This window comes from Cervus canadensis, chromosome 12 (assembly GCF_019320065.1).
Source record: "Cervus canadensis isolate Bull #8, Minnesota chromosome 12, ASM1932006v1, whole genome shotgun sequence".
NCBI lineage: Eukaryota > Metazoa > Chordata > Mammalia > Artiodactyla > Cervidae > Cervus > Cervus canadensis.
The window spans coordinates 13,348,669-13,373,506 of record NC_057397.1 but is presented as its reverse complement, the minus strand read 5'-3'; the positions used below and the strand labels follow the sequence as shown (position 1 = coordinate 13,373,506).

General features: G+C 41.5%; 1 protein-coding gene across 3 annotated transcripts in view; it reads right to left on the bottom strand.

Annotated features, from left to right (window-relative positions):
- The window catches only part of FER1L6 (fer-1 like family member 6), a 162,199-nt gene that overhangs the window by 8,613 nt on the left and 128,748 nt on the right, over nucleotides 1-24,838 (bottom strand). For all 3 annotated transcript variants that reach the window (XM_043484105.1, XM_043484107.1, XM_043484106.1), the window contains 8 exons: nucleotides 22,873-23,000; nucleotides 18,341-18,511; nucleotides 15,390-15,550; nucleotides 12,946-13,088; nucleotides 9,966-10,054; nucleotides 9,413-9,511; nucleotides 5,638-5,879; nucleotides 3,740-3,903 (listed from right to left, as the gene is read on the bottom strand). In XM_043484105.1, the coding sequence (XP_043340040.1) occupies nucleotides 3,740-3,903; nucleotides 5,638-5,879; nucleotides 9,413-9,511; nucleotides 9,966-10,054; nucleotides 12,946-13,088; nucleotides 15,390-15,550; nucleotides 18,341-18,511; nucleotides 22,873-23,000 (1,197 nt within the window). The remainder of the gene's footprint in view (nucleotides 1-3,739; nucleotides 3,904-5,637; nucleotides 5,880-9,412; nucleotides 9,512-9,965; nucleotides 10,055-12,945; nucleotides 13,089-15,389; nucleotides 15,551-18,340; nucleotides 18,512-22,872; nucleotides 23,001-24,838) is intronic.

Below are 24,838 nucleotides of genomic sequence, written 5' to 3'. Positions count from 1 at the left end.
ATTAGACAATAGTATTAATTTATATGTGATGATGGCATTATAGTTATGTAAGAGGATTTCCATATTCTCAGGATATGTACATGGAAGTATTTAGGGGTTAAGTGTTAGAATGTCTACAACTTACTCCTAAATGGTTCAGCCAATGTATGTGTGTGTGTATCTATACCTATACGTATATATATATACACACACATATATATACTCACATATAGAGGTAAAATAAATATGGCAAAGTATCAACAAATGCTGATTCTAGATGGTGGGTATATGACTGACTGATCCTTGTCCTAGTCAACTTTTCTGCACACTTAAATTTCTTTAAATGAACACATGTTGAGGAAAAACACATGATTTAACTGTGGCATTTCTATTTTGAGAATATAAAGAGTTAATCATATTCATAATACTATGTAGAGGAATGCTTATTATAACATTGAGTAAAACAAAACGAACAAGCCATTATTTTTAACACAGAGTGATCACGACTATATAAAATTAACCAAAATCTATATATATCGGGAATAACAATATGTATTAGCAATTGTTTTTTTGAGTAATGTGCATATGGGCACTATTTCTTCCTTTCTGCATTTTGGTGTCTTCTGAATTTTCTATAAATGCGTATAGTATAGTTTGTCTTAAAAACAATGTTCAGGTGAAAAATATCTCCCCTCTCTGTTCCTGTAGAATCTGAATTTGCCATGTACTCTTCAGATCGTTTGTCTGTCTACAGGTCTCCTCAGCTAAACTGAATTTCTGGATGGCAGGAATGTGTCTTATTGATTGCTGAGCCTCTAGTGCCTAGCTTATGAGTATGTAGCCGTAGTAAATGTTGACAACTGTTTTTTTTGCACTAAACTGAAGGCAAAGAAACCTCTCTTTTAATTTTAGTTATTATGCTCTTGGGACTTATCTGGGCTACCTACCTGTAGACTCACAAGATTAACCTATAAAAGAAACCCATCTTCATCTCCTCAAAGAGTGATTTCTTTGAAGGTTGCTTTTAGCAGGATAATAAGATGCATGATGCAATGTGTTTAATGAAAAACGTGTTCTATACATATTCCCGTTCCTTCACCAAAGGATTCCCATGCTTTTGTAATTCCATTTAGAGCTGTTTTTCACTCATTATCCATATTCCACACTAGGAGTTGTGTGATCCAAGTCTCTCAATTACACCACTTGGGTGTACAGATAAGTGGCTTTAAAAATAAGCCTGGCAGGTGGCAGAGCCCATAAACAAACCCCTCCTGGCTGCTGGTAATTGGAATAAGAGGACAGTGATGTTTTGACTGCTGGCTTCAAGGCACAGGAGGGGAGTTTACGCAGAGTTGGAAATAGAGAATGTCTTTGCTAGAAACACATCTTGGAGGTACCCAGTCTAAACTACTCTTTTTACAGGCATGGAAACTGTAAAAATGAGTAGACAGAAATCTCAATTTAAATAGAGTGGAGAGATCAGAAAAGGGGGCTCTCATGCCCTATGCGGATAGCAGAACCTAACAGGAAGAAGAAAGACTTCCTCTTCTCGCCTGGTTTATCCAGGCGAGCTTATCCAATGAGAGACAGTCAGGACTCTGCCAATGAAAAGCCACAGATTCTTTGTTAACTATAGCACTCCCAGCTTCCTTTTTCCCTCCATAAAAGAGTTCTGTCCATTTTTTTGCTGGGGACTTGCACATGGCTAGCCATGGTTGTAGATCTTGAACTGCAGTTCTTTGTTAATCCCAAATAGCCTGTTTCTGCTGGAGAAATAGCTAGCAGTCTACTGTTGGAGCATGTATCAACACTTTATACCTTTTTGTGGTTAAATTTTATTCCACTGTATGGATATACCTGATGGTGACATATTTAAAGCCACTTAAAACTCAAAATGGAGTAACTATGGTTCAGGCATCCAAAATGGATGCCAGGTGGTTTTGTGGATGCAAGTTCCTAAATCATTGAGAACTTCAACCTTCTGAATTGTATCAAATTCTAAGACACCACTCAGTTCAGTTCAGTTCAGTCACTCAGTCACTCAGTCACTCAGTCACCCATCACCCATCAAGTCGGTGATGCCATCCAGCCATCTCATCCTCTGTCGTCCCCTTCTCCTCCTGCCCCCAATCCCTCCCAGCATCAGGGTCTTTTCCAATGAGTCAACTCTTCGCATGAGGTGGGCAAAGTACTAGAGTTTCAGCTTCAGCATCAGTCCTTCCAATGAACACCCAGGACTGATCTCCTTTAGGATGGACTGGACTAGCCATCTTCAAAACAGTATTTGCCACCAGCTGCTCCCTGCAACCTTGCAGTTTCAAAGTTCCCCCTCCTTTTGCAACAATATAATCATTTCAAACCCCAACCAATCCTTGCTTAAAAAGCACCCTTCTTGCCAGCTGGGTTTCTGATTGGTAACCAAAAAACTATGCTTAACTTCGTGGTGTTTTACCTTTACCAGGCTCCCTCATATTGTAGTGGAACAGAACACAACTCAAGTGCTTCTTGAATCTGCCTCTCTCTGGCTCTAGTCCCAACAAATTTCAAATAAATTCGTCTTTACTTCAATCAGGTCTGTGTTTCTGAAATTTTTATTAACATATCAAATTTGTTTATCCATTCATCAGTTGATAGACATTTGGATGGCTCCAATTTGGGGTATTATGAATAACATTGTTATGAACCTTCATTTCTGAACTCATCCATTCATCGATCAGTCCACTAACTGAGCATCTATTATGTGCTAAGCCATGAAGCTTGGAATGGAGTGCAGAGGCTGCCACATTGTAAAACCTCAGTGCATCCTTGAGGGGACAGGAAAGAAGGAGCCTGCTTGAATCCTCCTTCTTCCGATCCCATCTCACAGAGGGGACTGAAGTGAGAATGGAGGGAAGAGAAAGCCTCCAAGAAAGCACACTAGAACTAGACCCTATGGAGTCAGGTCATCAGCTGCCATTTACCCAGGTAGCTCAAAGAAATCCTTGTCTTGCCCCCACTGAGCCTGTAAAACAGAGAGAGACTGAGAACTCAGTCTCTATCTAGACCTGAGACCTGAAAGGTCCTGACTTGGGTTTGCTTTGACCTCTGGGCACTAGGAGCAAAAGGGAGAACACGCTCACCCCAAGACAAGGACAGAAGCGAAAGGGGGCCATCCATGCGGTCCTGGCCCCTTTTCTCGACTTCACTGAGCACTGGAGTCCTCCATCCTCCCTTACGCAGGAGTGATGGGGGGGGCTCAAACAAAGGGTAAGAGAAACTTTCTTCCCACTACTTGTGATATGTCTGAACTCCTACAGTATGCGCCACGCAGGATGGAGCAAGTTGGCAAGTTGGGAAAGGGGTAAATGGCTCTCCTTTCTGCCAGCATCCTCTGGAGCAAGTTTTAAAAGGATGGATTACTTTTTAAATTGAGTTTTTCGTTTGAAGGTGAAGGCATGAAGCATTTGCATTAAAATTGCACATTCGTCAGGAATGTATGCATAATTTCAAGAGATGTCGAAAAAAAATTAATGCCAGGGGCATATGTTCAAGCCAAGAGCATGGAAACCCACCCTGACATAGATTGCTATTAAATCTAGCATGCCGAAATATGGAGGGCTTAATGCATTTATAAATTTTTCAGAATTCTTCCTTCTCAGCAGAACCTTTGCCCTAAAGGGCTCTCTGTCATTTCAAGTCATTTTTCTTGAAGTTTACAAAATGACTCATTTAAAGAGCATGGGTCCTCTGCCTGCCCCACCCCCACGCCATCTTCACTTACTGTGAGTTCTTTGCTTTTAGCAAAAGGCCACCAGCCCCGCACACGCTTTTGCTGGAATATGGAAATCTTGTTCTCCTCACTTGCATTTTCAAATTTGGTGAGATCACAGGCTTTGGCAGACTTCGCTGCTCGGGGGAAACTATTGAGGTTCATCTCCAGGGAGCCTGTGAAGAGATGCCCTTAATGGGTTAGGGAAGGGCTTTAAAATCCATCATTATCCTCATTCACCCATCCATTCATCTATCCTCTCACTGGTCATTCAATCAGAACCACAAGGGATCAATAGCTTGTGCTAGGTATCTGCGACACAAATATGACCAAGACATGGTTATTGCATTTAAAGCTTTAATAATGTGGCAGCACACCAGGACTTGCCTGGCAGTCCAGTGGTTGGGACTTTGTCTTCCGGTGCAGAAGGTGTGGGTTCCATCCCTGGTCAGTGAGCTAAGATCCCACATGCCTCGCGGCCCAAAAGCCAAAACATAAAACAGAAGCAATATCATGGCAAATTCTATAAGGACTTTAAAAAGTGGTCCACATTAAAAAAAAAGTATTAAATAAAAGAAAGTAACGCGGCAGCAAGTAGAAGACCAGGGCAGAGCTACCGTATGTAACTTTCAAGCCTCAGTTTCTGATGTCATCTGCTGGGCCTCTTCTCTGTTCCCCGAGTATGATCTAGATTCTGTGTCTATCCTCTGAGCTTTTCCCTGACTTAGCACCGATCAGCCTGTAAGAACCTCCTCCCCCCATCACCCCTCCCTCTCTGGGTCCACTGAACTCCTCCAGGTTGGGGACTAAGTCTTACTGTCCTGGTAGCAACTCTTCCAGTACCTTCGTGGGGTCTCAACAGTGAATTTTCTCTTTTAAGAAAATTTATATACAATCTTTAGGGGGTTAGTTTCCACTCACAGTTGTTATAAAACATTTGCCGTATTTCCCTAGTTGTGTAATCCATCCCGGAGCCTATCTCACACTCAATGGTTTGTACCTCCCACACCCCCACTCCTGGGGTGCCCCTCCTCCCTTCCCTCTCCCCACTGGTAACCCCTAGGTTGTTCTCTGTATATGTGCATCTGCTTCTATTTGTTGCATTCACTAGTTTTCAACAATGTGTTTTCAACAAGTAAATATAAGTCATAAGAGAATGCCATGAGATGATATTAGATTTCTCTCTCTTTAATAACCTTTCCTATGGCAAAAGTAATATTTGTTAAATGTGGACACTTAGAATGTGTACATAAGCAAAAAAAAAAAAAAATTATGTAATCCTACCTCCCAAAAGTTGACCACTGCCTTACTTATTAGTTCATATCCTCATGTCAGTCTTTCTGTCTCTTTGGCTGTCTCTGACTCTTTCTGCTATACAAATAAACACACTTTTTTACCAAAAGGGGATTTTTTTTTAACATACTTTTTTCATTTAATGCACCTTGCCTAACTATCCAACTGATTAAATATTCTAATATTTTAATGGCTGCAGGGTTGTTACTTATTGAGCACTACTATGTATGAAACTCTGTACTTTGTTTTTACATTATCAAGTATATAGCTCCCAATACCCTCTGAAGTATATAATTTTATTATTCCCATTTTACAACTGAGGAAAACTGAGGTACAGAGACCAGTAATTAGCTCAAAATTTAATAGCTTCTTAGCATTGGAGCAAAGATCAATTTAAAGTTTCTTGAATATGTATCTTCTACCATAGGGATGTACCATAACTTATGGAGTCAATTACCTTATATTAAGGGACTATTTGGAATGTTCCAATATTTTGCTATCAAAATAATTAAACAGCATTGAAATGATTATTTGTGGAGCAAATTCAGACTAAGCTCTCCAGAAGTTGGGATAAAATCCTCAACATTAATATGACTTTGATGAAGTCTCTACCTTACCCAGAAAATCATCTGAAGACAGCCTTTCAAAATCCCAAACCTGGAGCACCAACACAGCTGGTGTCTTACACTCCATCTTCTCTAATGAAAATATATTCTCCCTCTTGGAAATGACCATTTGCTTTTCTGCTGGGAGATACTGAAACGGAAATAGAAAGCGCCAGTTGAAGTTCCCCTCTCCGGTCAGGGAGTTGTAATGCACGTCTGTCTCTTGCTTGTCATCTTCCAAACCCTTTAACCACCTGAATGAAGACAGAGAAATAATTAAACACTCTGAGCACATTATTCATGCATCAGCCTCATCAAGAGTGATTGAAATGGTTTCATTGTGGTCATGGATCATAGCTTTAAAATTATGATATAGTTAGATTCAGATGGAAATTTCCATTGACTCTGAAAGCGATAAATAGGGATCAAAGGGCCTGAAGCAGAAAGAAGACTCTCATTCTAAGTCAGTTTAGGGAATTGTCTTCAGTAGTTCTTGAGTAGCTCTGAAGCCTCATGCAATAAAGAGGGAAAACTCAGGAAATGTGAAATGAAAGTTTAATATGAGTTTCTTCTCACTCTGGGAGACTTCTTGATGGGGGAGGGGGCATTTCCACACCCACTATATTACATTGCTCTGTTACACAGATAAGTTGTCTAAACTCTCTGTACCTTTGTTGCATCTGGAACATGGAAGCAATCACAGAATCTAGTTCATGGTAATTCTGAGGAATTACATGAGATAATATATGTCCAGAGCTTTGTGTACTCCAAATGATCTATTATGTTATTTCCTCTTAGTATTATCCGGTCTTTCTCTTCCGTGCTGAGTATAAAGTAAGCTATAATGAATACATTTTCCTCCAGTATTTTATCCAAGGCTAACTAACTCTTGAGAAAATAGGTACTTTAAATTCAAGCTAATTGATAATGCAATACAACTTACTTTCTGAAAGCAAATATCCCTTCCTCTACCCCAAACTACCCCAGAGCAAACAAAGATCCTTCTCCTCTGAGAAGAGTGGTACCACTCAAGGTAAAGGCACAATTATTTAGGTAGAGGTGCCTTTATTTAGGTAAAGATGGTGCTCGGCCAATCAAGGTATGTGTGATACCGGTTATGAGGTAAGGGCTGAGCCAGATGCTAGGGGCTGATGGGGAGCAAGCAGAGGTGATCCTTGCCTTTGTGGAGCCACCGTCTTGGAGGGGAGAGGATGGAGGGACGTGGGTGGGGTGGAAGAAGTCACCAGTGAGGGATATGCAAAGGCCCTATGGAAGAAGAAATTAGGACACATTCTAAGACAGGAGTGAAGCTCAGTGTGACTAGAGAAGGCAAGGGGGAGAACTGATCCAGTGAGATGTTAGGTAGCAGCTCATCATATGTGATATTTTAGGACTTATGAGAGATTTTAGCTCCTTGTCCAGAGAAAATAGGATGTCATTAAAGGGTTTTAAGTACAGGACTGATGTGATCAGATTGTGTTTTTAAAAGATAACTCATTTTTCAATGTGGAGAACCAATTATTGGAGGTAAGAATGAATATGCTACCGCTTTAGTCGTGTCCGACTCTGTGCGACCCCATAGACGGCAGCCCACCAGGCTCCCCCGTCCCTGGGATTCTCCAGGCAAGAACACTGGAGTGGGTTGCCATTTCCTTCTCCAATGCATGAAAGTGAAAAGTGAAAGTGAAGTCGCTCGGTCATGTCCAACTCTCAGCAACCCCATGGACTGCAGCCTACCAGGCTCCTCCGTCCATGGGATTTTCCAGGCCAGAATTCTGGAGTGGGTTGCCATTGCCTTCTCCAAGAATGAACATAGAGAGACCAATTCAGATAGTATTGACCCCAGCAAGAAATGATGGAGAAAAAGACAATGATGGTGGAGCTTTCCTGGTGGCTCAGTGGTAAAGAATCTGCCTGCCAAAGCAGGAGATGTGGGTTCGATCCCTGGCCCAGGAAGATCTCACATGCCTTGGAGCAGCTAAGCCTGTGCTCTAGCGCCCAGGAAATCCAGTTGCTGAAGGCCACATGTCCTAGAGCCTGTGCTCTACAACAAAAGAAGCCACAACAGTGAGAAGCCCATGCACTGCAATAAAGAGTAGCCCTGGCTTGCTGTGACTGCAGAAAAACCCACACAGGAATGAAGACCCAGCACAGCCAAAAACAAATAAATATATAAGACTATTAAAAAAAAAAGATGATGATGATGATGTGGTGACAATGAAGAGAATGGATACTGCTGACAGCTATTTGGGACCTAAAATGAATGACTTAATGGCATACCAGAAATGAGAGTGTCAATGAGGAAGACAGTTTCTTGTTGGGGAAGACAAAGATAAAACTGAGAAGAATTTACCGTTTCTGAGATGAGTTTTATCTGAGGGCACATTTTATTGTTGTTGTTGTTAAGAAATTTGTACACTTTATTACAATAATATTTATACTTTATTGTTTGCATTTGAGAGTATACTGAATATTTTGTTTGAAAACAAGTAGTTTATCGAGAAGATTTTGGATGAGAAGCTCTCTATAGTTATTATTATAGATAACTTCTGTTATTATGATTATTATTCCATTTTTTCAAATCATAGAATGCCTTAGGTTATGCAATATTTATTTTGAAAACCTCTAAATAATTTCTTAACTTCCTCAGAGTTTGTGGAGAAAAAAAATATTTTTTGTTTCTTTGAAATTTTCCTGCTAAAAGAACCACAATTCCTATTTTTTAAATTGGAGTGTAAGTGCTTTACAGTGTTGTATAGTTTCTGCTGTACAACAAACTGAATCAGTTGCATGTATACATATATCCCCTCCCTCTTGATTAGGGAACATGTTTAAATCGTATTGTTTCTGATTCTCTACCACCTCCTCTTCCTCCCTGACTAGGGGCTAAAGGAAACCTGCAAAGGCATTTGTGTCATAGCCAACATGTAAGAGAGAGATACAAATTATTTAGGTTCCTAGGTCCTAGGTTGGTAAATTTTTTTTTTTATCAAACTAGCAAATGAAAAGGTATAAATTTCAACTTTTGTGTTAGGCTGTGGCTCAGCTGGTGAAGAATCCACCTGCAATGTGGGAGACCTGGATTTGATCCCTGGGTTGGGAAGATGCCCTGGAGAAGGAAACAGCTACCCACTCCAGTATTCTGGCCTGGAGAATTCCTTGGACTGTGTAGTCCATGGGGGTTGCAAAGAATCAGACACAACTGAGCGACCTTGGTTTCACTGTGGGCTTCCCAGGTGGTGCTAGGGATAAAGAACCTGCCTGCTAATACAGGAGACATAAGAGACTCAGGTTCGATCTCTGAATTGGGAAGATCCCTGGAGGAGGGAATGGCAACCCATTCCAGTATTCTTGCCTAGAGAATCCCATGGAAAGAGGAGCCTGGTGGGCTACAGTCCATAGGGTCACAAAGAGTCAGACACACCTGATGCAATTTAGCATGCATGCATATAATCTTAACACTTAATCTTTCATCAATAGCACTATTGTTCACTACTTCCTGCTGGTGTAAACGTATTTTGAATGTCATTCAAAAAGTTTAGGCAGTCAACATTTAACAGGAAGAGACATTCATATAAACAAATTTTCTCATAAAAATATTCCATGAGATAATCATTCTTAGTAAAATGACCAAATATTTGACAAAGTGACCTTTCTAACAAGGTGAGTAAGAAAGCCTCCTTTTGTGGGGTGTGGGTGGAGTGCCTTCCATGAGGCATAGTTTGGTTGGGGGTTAAAGGGTGAAAAGGAGAAGGAAAGGGTGGATGGAGTTTGCTGATGATCTTACCCTTTAACATAAATATCACTCGATTTTTGTCCTGTGAAGATATTCTCATCCTCCAAAATGACATCTTCTGTGTTCCAGATGGTTACTCTCAGTTCATACCTGGGGTAAGGGAAGGGAGACGTAGGTTGAAGACCCTGGAGGTTGAGTCGATTGGTGTCTATGTGATTCTGGTATTGCTTTGAGTCTATAAGCTTCCTCGACTTTACCAAGTTAAAAATATTAAGACAAGGTCTTCGTTCCATCAAAATCAAGTGTTCCAGCTGGAATCATCAAGAATATGAATTTCTCTGAGCAGATCCTCCTTCCATTAACCAACATATTTCAGAATGTGGAAGAATGTTGACACTCAGGGCTCTTACCATAAAACAGGGGCCACTATTTCCATCCCCATTGCTACTATTACTACCACCACTGATCTCCTGATGTAACTGACCAGGTGGAAAGTCAGGCATGATTATCAGGTGTCAGCTGATTGATGTAGTGTATCAGACACCAGGTCTTTTAGTCTGAGACCATGGTCTCTTTCCTTGAAGATGAAGTTGCATCCACTTACCCTTTGGGTTTCCTTGGCGAAATGTCAACAGGAGGTCCAGGCTGAGGCATATCTTCAGGAAACATATCCACCCACATCTGCAGACGGCCCTTGTTAAGAAAAGAAGATACTAGCTTTTTGGGGGAAAGTGTGGTTACCACGTGGACACTGACCATTCACAGTTTTAACAGATCCCTTTACGAGGGTTGAGTCTCTGGTGGCTCAGATGGTAAAGAATCCACCTGCAATGCGGGAAACGTAGGAGACTCAGGTTCAGTCCTGGGTCAGGAAGATCCCCTGGAGAAGGCAATGGAAACCCGCTCCAGTATCTGTGCCTGGAGAATTCCGTGAACAGAGGAGCTTGATGTGCTACAGTCCATGGGATCGCAAAGAGTCAGACATTACTGAGCAACTAACACTTTCACTTCACTAGGAATAGTTATTAGGTAAATATAATATAATATTATCATCCATATTGTTTTTAGAATATTTGTTGACAAAGACAGAACTTACATTTTTATTAAAAACTAGAGCATATATCTAAAGAAGGGCAAAACTTACTGAGCACCTACTATGTGGTAGATGCAGCCCTGTGCAATTGAAAGCATTGTCTCATTAATTCCTCCAATATCTCCACTAGGTAGAAATTCCTACTTGGCAGATGAGAAATGTCTTGCACATATTTACACAGGCAATGCTGACTCTATAGAGACCTGGCTTTTCTTACCAACCCCTAAGGATTACAGAGATTCTACTATCTGTCGGAAGTATCATGCTTCATTGCCTCCAATGTACCTTAACATCCACTACCTCCACCAACGCTCACCCCTAGCCATGAGAAAGTAAGGTTCAGAGAAGTCAAAGAAATTATCCAAGGTCCTGTGGCTAATTAGTGATAGAATAGGACCTCCCATCCATTGCTCTGGACTCCATACACCAAAATTTACCCTGTTTCAAGGGATTTGAAAGCCCAGATGGGAAGAAGGTCCAGTGGATTCTATGTTCAGCTCTGTTGTGTGTACGCTAAGTGCTCTGTCAGCTCAGGCGAGAAGGTGAGTGATCAGCAAAGGCTGGGATGGTCAGGGCAGATTTTATATGAAGTAAGTGGGGCTGTCAACAGAGTGGGGAGGAGTCGTAGGATTTGCGTGAAGGAGGAGCTTTGGCTAGGGGGACAAAAAGAGCATTTCCAGAGGAAGGGACAATGTAAGCAAAGAGCTAGCATTTGGGAAGTGATGAACCAATTCTGGGCTTCCCTGATAGCTCAGTTGGTAAAGGATCCACCTGCAATGCAGGAGACCCCAGTTTGATTCCTGAGTTGGGAAGATCCACTGGAGAAGGAATAGGCTACCCACTCCAATTCAATGAAGGATTATATTCCTAGGGTCTCTAAAGAGACATTATGTGCTCAGTGGCTCAGCTGTGTCTGACTCTTCGCAACCCCTTGGACTGTAGCCCACCAGGCTCCTCTGTCCATGGACTTCTCCAGGCAACAGACATTAACATTCACCTTTAACCAAGAAGCCACATCTGACAGGTAAAATGAGGGACACCAGTAACCAAAAGATTTCAAAGATCTGGGAGTAAATCTTAAGAAATAAGCATAAGCTTCTACATTTGATAAAAGTGTATTCTTTTCAGACACCCACACACATCCTATCACTAGGTTTATATTCCACCATGGCTGGGATAGCAGTGTGGGTCTTCCTCCCCGTTACAGTCAAGCTCACTTGCTTTGCCCAGACTACACAGTGAGTGAATTCAGAACTGGGACAGAACCAGGGACTCAAGCTGTCTGGGTTAAATCCCAGCTCTCTGTTGTGCTGTTCTTAGTTGCTCAGCCATGACTGACTCTTTGCCACCCCATGGACTGTAGCCCACCAGGCTCCTCTGTCCATGGGGATCCTCCAGGCAAGAATACTGGAGTGGGTTGCCATGCCCTCCTCAAGGGGATCTTCCCAACCCAGGGATTGAACCCAGGTCTCCTGCACTGTAGGTGGATTCTTTACCATCTGATCCGCCAGGGAAGCCCAAGAACACTGGAGTGGGTAGCCTATCCCTTCTCCAGGGGATCTTCCCAACCCAGGAATTAAAAAGGGGTCTCCTGCATTGCAGGTAGATTGTTTACCAGCTGAGTAACTTTGTGCAAGTTACTTAAACTCTCCTAACCTCAATTTCTTAAAAGTAAGGATCATAATAATTTCATCATGAGGTAATATTAAGAGATAAGGCTTAGGTGACCCCTACACCTCTGTTTGTCTAGGAAAACCCTGGCGTGGGCCCTTTGTAGCAGCTTAATTATTAATAATGCCCTCTTTTACTCTTAAAATGGCCATAACATGGATAAATATATCCTTGAGTGATATATCCTAATTGAGTGATATATCCTAATTGAGTGATATTATTTCCATAAGGAGTCTAGGACATTAAAAGTTTCTTAATAAAGTTATTTTCTTTTCCCTTCCAACTCATAACCCAGATCTCTAGTTATCTTCCACACAGCTTGTTTTTGCTAATTCTTCAAGATAAGCCTCCATCTATTGCCTCTCTGGGAAAACTAGCGGGCTGTGTGGTTACTAATAGATTTTGGACAAGTTCTTGGGTACATTAAATGGGTTTTGAACTTTCTTAAATGCCAATATTCTTCTGAAAGAATTTGATTACCCAAATCATAAAAAGGAAAGAGCAATAAATCCAACTCTGATTTTAGGGCAGGGTTTCTCAATCTTAACATTCACTTGGGGCTGAATAATCTTTGTTGTGGGGGGCTGCCCAGTACAAGATAGGATGTTTAGCAGCATCTCTGGCCTCTTCCCACTAGAAACCAGTAGCACCTTCACCCACCTGAGACAACCAAGAATACTGATATTTCAGACACTGCTAAATGTCCAGGCTAGGAGGGGGAAAATTGTCCCTGGTTGGGAACCATTACTATATGGCACAAAAGATTAACTTTTAGGGCAAAAGTCTCATTTGTTGGGGATGAACATTTCTTGGCCACTACCTGCTCCATTCCGGGCTTATCCTTGTGGTACAGTGGCCGTGTTTCTATGTGCTCAGGAACCAGCCTACACCCAACCTCGGGAATATCCTCCCAAGAGTGTAAAACCCTGAGGGCCAAGTGCTCATACGACTCCACCGTCTCATCTGCACGGAAGATAGAAAAATAAAGAGACTTGTCAGATGCATGCTCCTGTACGGGGGCAGTGATGAACTGTCATGCATTCTCAAACACTTCCTTAAAGGTTTATTTAAATATACAAGTAGAGAGAAAATATACAGGTAGAGAGAAGAGATAGCAAAAAAGAAATAGGACAAATAACATGGAAAGAGGTGGGAGTAGAGTGGTAGGAGGGGGAAAGAGATTGAAAGTTAAGAGGGTGAATCTATCTATGAAATAGAAATAGACTCACAGACATAAAGATCAGACTTGTGGTTGCCAAGGGGGAGGGGGCGAAGGGGAGGGATGGACTGGGAGTTTGGGTTTGGTAGATGCAAACTTTTATGTTTAGAATAGGTCCTACTGTATAGCACAAGGGACTATAGTCAATCTTCTGGGATAAATTATATTGAAAAAGAATATTTTAAAAATGTATATATGTGTATAACTGAGGAGAGACTTTGCTGTGTATCAGAGACTGGCACAATGCTGTAAATCAACTATACATCAATTTAAAAAATAAATTAATTAAGAAAAAATTTAAGAGATTGGGAAATGAGATGGGTTGACCAGAGGACTCAGAGCACAGTCAGGGTCTTGGAGTACAGGACTCCCTTCACCCCTTGAATCAGACTCCTTCAGTCTATGAATCACAAACTTGGTTTAAGGGGCAAGAGAGGGTACTTTTTCTGGAGACATAAAGCTATTTGCTAACACTATAGTGGGAGAGGGCCTGGGGGATCAGAGTGGCCCTAAACAAGGTGGTGAAATAGACATAATATGTGCTCATTGATGTCTTATGACTCTTATCATTATTGCTTGAGATCTCTCACTCCTACCAACACTTACTCAGGGAAAAGACTCTCTGCTCTATCATTTTATTTTTAAAAAAGGTAATTCATGATAAAAACTATTGGTAGAAAAAATACTTGCCAAATAAGACAAAAATTGTTGAAAGAATAAAATCTTCTTGACAAACTTTAGAATGGCCAAATTTGACATAAGAAAGTTGAACTTGGTTTAACCAAAGAAATAAAAGGCTACCAGGAGAATCTCCCAACAGCAATCATTATAGTCAGTAAAAGTCGATAGGGATGAACAAATAATCGATGAATTAAATCTTCGTCATAAAGTTTAATCAGTCAAAAACTGATCTTGATGAACATAATTTCAGGTTTTTGGTGGGCAAATAAATTGTTTAATCATGAAATGTAGAATAGCGACCAAGGGACTAAATTGGCTTAATAGAGTATGTTGTGAAAAAGTATTTTTCTCACAGAAATTCATCTATATTGTTAATACACTAAATGTCAATAACTCTGCATGAGAATAACCTCTTAGAATTTCTTGGGACCAAAATAACAAGGTAAAAGGAAATCTTGGCATTAAAGTGGTGGGGTCAACAGAGTGTCAAAACACCCTGTAGCATGTACATAATTTGTTTTTTTGCACCAGAAGCACTGCACCATATATAGGTAATTTTTAAGCATCAAATGGATAGGTGTGATAGTACAGGAGTTGTTTTATATCCTTAAAAAGGATTTTTTCCTCATCCTAAATTTATGAAAGACTTTCTGAGGTCCTCCTGGTATATTCTATGTTGCTCATATAGAAAAATCTATTTCTTGATGTTGGAATAGGAGAGTTGTTGGTGTAACACTTATGGGGGTAATTTGAGTTGTGTCCAAGTATTTATTCTATATAATATTCATTTTAAGGTATTGTCTATCTTCTGACACAACAATTCTGCTTCTATGATATATACTGTAGACTCACCAGAAATATGCAAAAATATGTGTAAGGAGGTTCATGGAAACATTAAGTGACACCATAAAAATGGACACAATGGAAATGTCACAGCCATAAAATAGAAAATTATCAAAGATCATTTCAAAGAACAAAGGAGAATTGTCATAATCTATTGGAAGTAGAAAAGGCAGAGTACAAAACTATATATATATATATATATATGTGTGTGTGTGTGTGTGTGTGTGTATATATGGTACATTAATGTACCATATATATATGGCATATTTAAAATTATGTAAAAATGTGGCATATTGCACACGCACACACACCCACACACCCACACACACTGTGAAGAAATATACCACCATGCACCATCATTATCTCTGAATTTGGGGATTACAAGTGATCTTCATCCTCCTCATTATTTTTCCATGCATTAACTTTACAGTAGATGACCATTGCCTTCAGTCATCAATACCACTGAAAGCAGGCTTTTCAAAAGAAGAACCACTTCAACAGGATACATTGTGGGGAGTTACCCGTGTCCTCCTCGGTAAAGGTTGTTTTTCCAGAGAAGACCTGGTTTCCTATCTGTATTTTCCCAGGGCGGAAGTAGGGGCCATCCAGCTTGCTGTCTTTGCAGAGCCTGGTGAGGATTTCGGTAGGTTTGGATGTGTCTCGCCAAGCATTGTATCCTTCTCTGAAAAGTGGACAAAGGACAGAGGGTGAGGTCCGGGCTTCCTCAGGAGCCGCTCCCTAAGGTCTCTGTGAAAGGGCCACCTAAGGATGACCTGTGTGGTGTCCTTTAGCTTTAACTTGACATTCCACATGCTTGGGGCTAGTGTTTTTGTTTTTGTTGATTTTGCTTTCTCTCTTTTCTGGTCAATACCTCTGCATATGTGTGCTGGTATGAAAGGCAGAACTTCGGAGTAGCTTGACAGAACATTTCTTTTCAGGTAGTTTCATATATATATATATATATATTTTTTTTTTTTTAAAACAAATGCATCCTTTAAAAAACTGAAATGAAATTCACATAACAAAATTGGCTATTTTAAAGTTGACCAATTTGGTGGAATTTAGTATATTCATAATGTTGTGCAACCACTACCTCTATCATCTAGTGCCAAAAAAATTTTTTTTTATCACCACAAAAGAAGACTCGCTACCCCTTAAGCAGTCATTCCTCATTCCCCATGCCCAAGCTAGCCTTTGGCAATCATCAATGTGCTCTCTGTCCTTACGGATTTCTTTGCAGGTAGTTTTGGTTTAGTTTGTCCTGTCACTAGCAGGATAGCTATTTGGCTGATACTTCTTCTCAGAAGAAAACCAAGCTCAGTCTTCCAGTTCCTCTGCTTCTTTCCTCCCTTCTCCTCCTCTTCCAAAATCATATTGTAGACTCATATCCCGGGCAGGAAGTCTTGAGGTGCCACTTCCTAGTGGGGAGTTTCCAGATCTTTCCAACCCCTTCTTTCCTTAAAAACAAGCTATTTGGTTAAAAAAAAAAAAATCATTAACTTGCAATGAGATGTTCCCTAGGAGCCATGACTGAGATAAGCTTGGATTTCTCTGCTTCCTGGGATGTGGGATTCATCAGAATTTAATCCACTTAAACATTGAAAAAAAAAAAAAAAACACAACTGGAAAACAGTTTTCCTACCTTGGTTCGGAAATATGAGGATCCTGAAAAAGATTCCAAGCCAGGCCCAGAACCATACATAGACCTTCCCAGAAATAGGTGTTCTTGTCTATTTTTAAAACTTCAGTGAACAACTTACCTGACTAAACTATTCTGATACCTGGTAATTCCACTGTCAGGAAGTTCTACTGAACAGAAGACATACCACATTTGCTTGTGGTTTCCTTTACTGACTTCACAGTGCACACAGCTAATCATTCTCTGAATGGTACCCACTCAGGTACTTGAGAATGATGTAAATACCCCAGAAGGCTTCTACAGTCACTGAAGTCCCCAGACTGAGCTGGCATTCTCGGCTCAGATAACAGGCCAGCAGTAGAGACTTGTCTGAAAATCATGCCATGGAGGAAATAGATGCTTGGACTATGTTAATGAGAGTCTAAATTGGTCCACCCCTTCTGGAGAGACATCTGGACGTTATTATTAAAAGTCTTTAAAGTGTGCATTCCTTTCGATGGAAATAAATCCATGTCTATGGACGAACTCTGAATTAATTATCAGAAAGGTTTGCAATGGCTTTTGTATGGCAATGCTCACAGCAGCAATATTTCTAATAGAATAAAGAAGAAAAATGTAAATGCCCTGAAATTCAAGAAGGGAAATTGGTTATATAATTGTATAATAAATTCATATAAGGGAATACCACAAAGCTGTTAAAATAATGATTTTGAAGAATATTTAATAATACCATAGAATGCTTACGATATAAGGTATAAGTGCATCAAGAAGCTTAGGAAATTGCATGGATAGTATGAGTCCAAATCTGGGGGGAAATAGCATAGAAAAAGGGCTTCCTCAATGTCTCAATGGGTAAAGAATCTGCTTGCAAGGCAGGAGACAGGATACATAGTTTTGATCCCTGGGCTGGGAAGATTCCCTGAAGGAGGGCATGGCAACCCACTCCGGTATTCTTGCCTGGAGAACCCCGTGGACTCAGGAGCCTGGTGGGCTAGAGCTCAAAGGGTTGCAAAGAATCAGACACAACTAAGCAACTATAAACACATGCAGCATAGAAAAATTACTAAAAAGAAATACATACACACTCTTTAATGTAAGTTTTATCTATGAGTGAAATAATTTGAGCGTCATTTTGTACTTTCTGTATTTCCTAAATTTTCTACAAGGAATATATATTACTTTATATTCAAATATATTTCTAAAATTACACCATGGAAGCCTAATGAATGTTTTTATATTTTCCTTTTTTGATATATTTTCCTAGCTGATATTTATAAGAATTTTCTCTTATGGCTTATCAAATAAGCCATACTTAAAAAAAGAAACCTAGTATACAATCTAAAATTAAGCAGAATTCAAAAACCTTTTTAAAGAGAGAGACTTGGGCCCACTTCTCCCTCATGCATAAGATGGGAATAACATCTCAATGGGTTTTGAGGAGAACTGAATTAGATATACCATGTGAAGTGTGTGGTATGTTTTAAGTACTTGTGAGTGTTGGTTGTAATTAACTAGGATATTGGCATTTGTGTTATGTTAATCATTCTTCTAGCATCATTCCCCACTGAGAACTCAGTCCACCAGGCCCAGCTAATCAACTGAACAAATGCAATTCAACTCTTGACTCTTGAAGAATTTGCCCTGGGTTCCAAATCAGTGTTGCTTCCCCAGCCCCAAATACCCTCATTTGTAGTGAGCGATTTCCAAGTCAGCAGTGAGCCCTGCTGACATGGAGCCCATCTGAGATATTAAAACTAAGTCCTAGCTGGTCTTCCCAGCACCTGGGCTGCAGCCTCAGGACACAACAGTGACTCCACAGGAGGAAGAACTTACATCTCGTACTGACTCTGCAAGCCACAGATGGCTCGGTGTTTGCTGTAGAAGCGGTTCTCCAGGTCAATCCTGGTCTCACCAATGAGGTCGTCTGTCCCAATCAAGTCATGGTCGTAGATCAGTACGGAGAGCAATGACTCCTTCGGGAACGTGGCCTGGATCTCAAATGACCTGCCGTCCAAGTAGAGGCTTTAGGAATCAATAGCATTTGGCACTGCAGAGAACTTCTTCCTGTTTCACTTTTAGCTTGCCTACAGTCCATTGTTGTTGTTCACTCACTAAGTCATGTCCAACTCTTTGTGACCCCAGGGACTGCAGACCACCAGGCTCCCCTGTCCCTCACTATCTCCTGGAGCCTGCTCAAACTCATATCCATTGAGTTGGTGATGCTATCCAAACATCTCATGCTCTGCTGCCCACTTCTCCTCCTGCCTTCAAACTTTCCCAGCATTAGGGTCTTTTCCAGTGTGTTGGCTGTTTGCATCAAGTGGTTAAATATTGGCCTACAGTCCATAGGAACTCACTATGAGCAATCCAATTACTACTTAATGGATATTTATGTAGTTTAATTTTTCACTGAGATGCAAACAATTTCCAACCCTTTTGTCAATTTCCAGTAGACAATCATCTACTCTCTCATGGGTCACATCTTATAGTCTCAGCTAGGGTGACAGCAAGAGGAAGAGCAAAGTCCTTAGATTTTGGTCTCAAACAGGACTGATTTCTAATCTTGATTTTGAATCAGCCACTTCCTGGTTGTAAAACATTGGGAAAGTTATTTCAACTCTCTTGGCCTCTCTATATGTACATGAGGATAAATATATCTTCTTTATAATATAGCATAGTGGTTAAATGGGATCTTGTTAATATAAAGCACAGATTTTACTTTCAGGCATTCAACTGGTGCCCAATAAATTGCCATTTCCTCTCCCCTCCATTGTCGATTCATCAGGGGATATCAGCTGGGTTTATTTGAAATGAAAATCCTATTGACAATGGAAAACCATGAAAACATAGATGTGCAGGACCTGGGATGTGTCTCTACAAGATTCTGAGCCCCTTGAGAGCAGAGACCTGCTCTCCTCATCTCTGCATTGTTGGAGCCTGTACTTCAGCTGCAGAAAGCAGACACAGTAAATGTTTGCTTAAATTGTGCAGGATCTCAGAAATCACCATATCCAATCACTTCCTTTTACAGCTAAGGAAACTGAAGTCCAGAGAACACAGGGGACTTGCCTAGGATCACAGATCAGGTCAAACTACGTATCAGTTTCCTTCTCCTAATTCCATGCTCCCTCCACAATCCCACGCCAATGCAGTGTTGAGAGGAATAGGCATGATATCGGATTTCCTGTAACAATGCATTATCTGTTCTACTGAGCATTAGAGAAGGTAATTAAGAATTAAATTGGGAGTGTAGGCCTGCATCTTAGGCAAATGTGTTCTTAAAACACCAGTGTTTCTCCAGCTGTTCCTGACTCTGCTCTGGGACAACACAGGGAGGCCTGGTCTGGGAGCAAGGGACAGAGAGGAGGCAGGAGGAGAGGATACTAGAGGGCCCATTATTTCCCCAGGTGTCCTCAGGCCTGTCTGGGCTGTGGCCTTCAAGGTCAGGCCCACTTAGCCCGACTCTCACTCTCCAGGGTGGTAGGGAGGGCAATCACAGCATAGCCCAGAGCCAATTGACCCTCCCCAGAGAGAAAACTTCAGAGATGCTGGACAGCTCCTTGCCTGTAACTGACTGAGGCAGCCCTAGCAGGCCAGGGCTACAGCTGTGCAGAAAATGATATCATTTCTTCCATCTGAAGACATAGTATTGCCTCCCTGGGTTTCCAAGATTTGGATTTGAAGCTGTAATGGATATTCTAGAGGCATCTCACCAGAAAGCCCCCAGCCACCTCTGAGCTTGGCCATCACCAAGCTGCTGCCACCACGGAAAGACTTATTAAGTGTTTAACTGCCCCTGGCAACCGTGACAGAGGACAGAGGGCAAATGTTCTGATCCATCTTTCAGAATGGTATGCTGTGTGCTCACTGGGTCACCCCTCCTGAATTTTCATTAGTGCTGTCCTTAGGAAAACTACCAAAAGCAGCTCTCTGTGACTGGATTTCCAGTCACTCAGGGGGAAAATTAGACTTAAATGAATGTGGGTGTCAATGTGATATGACCTCTAGATACAAAGTTGGTGTGAGAAAAGAGAATGCATCATGAAATGGGTAAAACCTGAGCCTTATAGAAACATTCAGTACTGTGAACCTTCAGAGAAAAGATGTCCCGTTGTTTCTTTGTCCAATTATTCCTTCTTTGTTGATTCATTTGTTCATCTGACATTTATGAGACATCATAATATGTGTCGTGTGTATCAGATGCTGTGGTTATTAAGAAAATGAGGAACTCTCAACTCTTCAGGCGTGTACCCCATCAGGATAATGGGGTCCCCTGAAATCCCACTGAAAAATGACTGAAGGATTGTTTGCCCATTGTTTATTCATTCATTTATTCTACAATTCTACAGACACTCAAAGAGCATCTGCCCTGTGCCATGCTCTGTCCTAGGCACTACGGTTACAGCAAGGTACAGGGTACTTGACCAAGTCCCCATTGGAATGGAGCACCTATTCTAGTGGGGAGACGGGAAACAACCATAAACACATAATAAACACACCAATTCATGCTAGAGGTTATGAAGAAAACTAGGCAGCTCCGGGGCCAGGGCATCAGGGGAGGAGCCTGTGACATCCTCTTATAAAGGTCTCAAAGAGGGGCTCCCCAGACCCCAGGCCAGGCACAAGAGCCCTCCATGGTCCCTGCTGGAACTTTGCAAGAGTGAGCCAGCAGTATCTTTCCCTGAGCAACATCCAACAAAACATCCACACCTGGAGGGCTTCTGGAAGAGGCTCTGAAGTGCCAGAGGTAAGAAGGAATATCCCATCAGCCTCTCTTTTGTTTACCATGGTCATAAATGGAGGTTATAAAACCAGTCTAATTCATGGCACTGTGGAGAGAGCAGCTCATAAAAAGTGACTACAAAGCACTTGGCAAAATGAAGTGCTGGTTACATAAACAGCAGGTAATGGTAAAGGTCATCTCCAGATCAGGGAAGCAAGGGTACGTTTCCCTAGCACATCGTTTTAATCATTCTCTTTAATCTGAACAAGCAAGATCGCTTATTGTCTTATTTCCTGGGGAGCAATAACATGTAAGAGGCTGGTTCTGATCAAATGTCAGAAGTTCCAAAGCGACCACAATTGTGTAAATGAATTTAAATGAGATGGATAGAGATTTCATCCCATGGTCCTTGGGACACCGGGGAAAAAAGGAATTAGATACACCTGTGTACATTGCTAAACTGATTATCAAGGTGGAGAGGATGGAAGCTAATGCATTTTGAGTAGCTACTATGCAATGTCATAGACAATGCTGGATGTTTGTCATACTTAATCTTCTAAAGGCGTATGAGGGTCAAGTGTCACTGTTACTGCTCTACGGATCAGAGAGGTTAAGCCATCTGTGTGATGTGGCAAAGAGAAACCCAGGTGTGCTTGACTCCAGAGCTAATGGCAGTCAGGCTCACAAACACAACCCTTTTAGAAGATAAGTGGGGTGATAGGGATGCTGAAGGGCTTCCCTGGTGGCTCAGCTGGTAAAGAATCCACCTGCAGCGTGGGAGACCTGGGTTCGATCCCTGGGCTGGGAAGATCCCCTGGAGAAAGGAAAGGCCTAGAGGAGGATTGCTGAGAATTGGAGAATCCGTGGCTCACCTAAACATACACAAATGCAATGCCTTGTAAACACTTTGCAGGAAAACTGGGAGTGCAATTCAATGTTTTGCCTGCAGTGTGCTGCATGCTACATCACTTCAGTCCTGTTTGGCTCTTTGCGACCCTATGGACCATAGCCCACCAGGCTCCTCTGTCCATGGGATTCTCCAGGCAAGAATACTGGAGTGGGTTGCTTTGCCCTTCTCCAGAGGATCTTCCCAACCCAGGGACTGAACCCACATCTCTTACGTCTATCTCATTTGCAGGCAGGTTCTTTACCACTAGTGCCACCTGGGAAACCCTAATGAACTGCAAAACGATACGATGCAAAAATCCCTTTGGTAACAGACAAAGACTAAACATCTGGCCCCTTCTCTTCTACTTATGAGTGGTGTGAACTTGAACAAGTTTCTAAACCACTCTGGGCCTCGATTATCTGGTCTGTAAAAAGGAACTCTTTCCAAGGCAGGAGGCTGAACCTGATGATTGTTCAAGGGGCCTGTTACTTCTGAGATCTGGGAAAATCATTATTGGAAAACCAGGGGCGTAAAGATTATGCACAACCAAACTGCTAAAGAGACCAGGGAAAGAATCCGGCCCTTCACCATGAATATCGGCTTGATTGGCTGTTATCATGAGCAGCAGCCAGCATTTAACCTGCACTGTGTACTCAGACCCACACAGCTCCACACACCAACCCCACCCTCAAAGAAATACCACAGGAGTAAACGCAGAGAGGACAGTGCAATGAGACTCAGATGGCCACTGACCTTCCAAATACTGGGTTCAGTTGTTTAGGGATGTATTTGTCCCGGTCTTTGATTTCAGTTTTGCCAAGCTTGATCACAATGTAGGGATCTGATTTGCCATCTGGATCAGCTGGACTAAGATTAAATGCCTGGAGAAGAGGGAAAAAAAAATCCTTCAGTCCGGTGGTTCTCAACACTGTGCACAGGGACCGTCTGGGTATTTTAAAAAACACTGATGCCTGAGTTCTATCCTAAAGAATTGATGCTTTTGAACTGCGGTGTTGGAGAAGACTCTTGAGAGTCCCTTGGATTGCAAGGAGATCCAACCAGTCCATCCTAAAGGAAATCAGTCCTGAATATTCATTGGAGGGACTGATGCTGAAGCTGAAACTCCAATACTTTGGCCACCTGATGCAAATAACTGAGTCATTAAAAAAGACCCTGATGCTGGAAAAGATTGAGGGCAGGAGGAGAAGAGGATGACAGAGGATGAGATGGTTGGATGACATCATCGACTCAATGGACATGAATTTGAGTAAACTCCAGGAGTTGGTGATGGACAGGGAGGCCAGGCGAGCTGCAGTCTATGGGGTCACAAAGAGTCGGAGACGACTAAGTGACTGAACTGAACTGAACTGAGTTCTATCCCCAGATATTTAATTGTTCCTGGACTTTGAGATTTTTTTAGACGTTTCCTAGATGATTCAGCCAAGTTTAAGAATCACTGTTTTAGCCTTTCCACTTGGTTGTTAAAAGTTACCAGCTTTGCTCAAGTCCTGCTTTCCCTGGAGTTGTCTCCCCAGTGGAAAGCACTGGTTGGCACAGAGTAAAGAGGAATCTGCTGGACGAGGAGGCAAAAGGCATGAACCTGAGTTCCAGTTCTAAGTAGTCATGTGATCTTGGACAAAACAAGTCGTCTGTTTGAGATTCATCTGTAAAATTATGGGCTAGACATAAAAGCTTCTCCTAAAACCAGTTGGCTTTGAAATGCATGAGCCCGTCAGTCTTGCATTGAGTGCTGGTCAGCTAAGTAACAACCCATTTCCATCAGGGAGGACCAGAGTAGGGAGATGGTGAGGAAGGATATGGAAAAGATGGAGAAACTTGGGAGTTGAGAGCTAGATAAGAAACAGTCTTATTTTTAGGACTCTGTCCTACAGACAGAAAGGCATCAGCACACAAAGCTATATTTTCAAGGTTGTTCATTAGAATATTATTTAATAACTAAAAATTGTGAACAACTTTTATGTCAATTACTTAGGAAAAAACTCAATTCAAAATTGGCCCTTCCCCATTTACTCTCATCACATCGCCCAATTTATTTTTGTTGAAGTTGATTACATCACCAATTTTAATTCTTTATGTGGCAGTTATCTCTAACATTTATCTTGCTTATTTACCTGTCTGTGGTTATTTTTATACCCTCCTAATCCTCATATCATCTCCAACTAGTTATTATCTCCATGAGAGCAAAAGTACTATCTGTCTTGTGCATTACATTATCTCCAGGACTTAAGATAGGGTCTTCCCAATTTTGATGAGTGAATGAATGAATGAATGAATGGATATTATGTTAATTCAGTAAAACACTAGGTGGTTACTATGAGGAATGAAAAAGACCTATATGAAGTCATCTAGAAAAATGTCCAAGGTACATTACTCATGAAAGAAAGAAATAGAAGATCAACATGTAATGCATGAAGTGGGACTCCATTAAATATATACCCGGATGTAGTTGTTCAGTTCAGTTCAGTTCAGTCACTCAGTCGTGTCCAACTCTTTGCAACCCCATGAAATACAGCACGCCAGGCCTCCCTGTCCATCACCAACTCCCGGAGTTTACTCAAACTCATGCCACTGAGTCAGTGATGCCATCCAGCCATCTCATCCTCTGTCGTCCCCTTCTCCTCCTGCCCCCAATCCCTCCCAGCATCAGGGTCTTTTCCAATGAGTCAACCTCTTCACATGAGGTGACCAAAGTACTGGA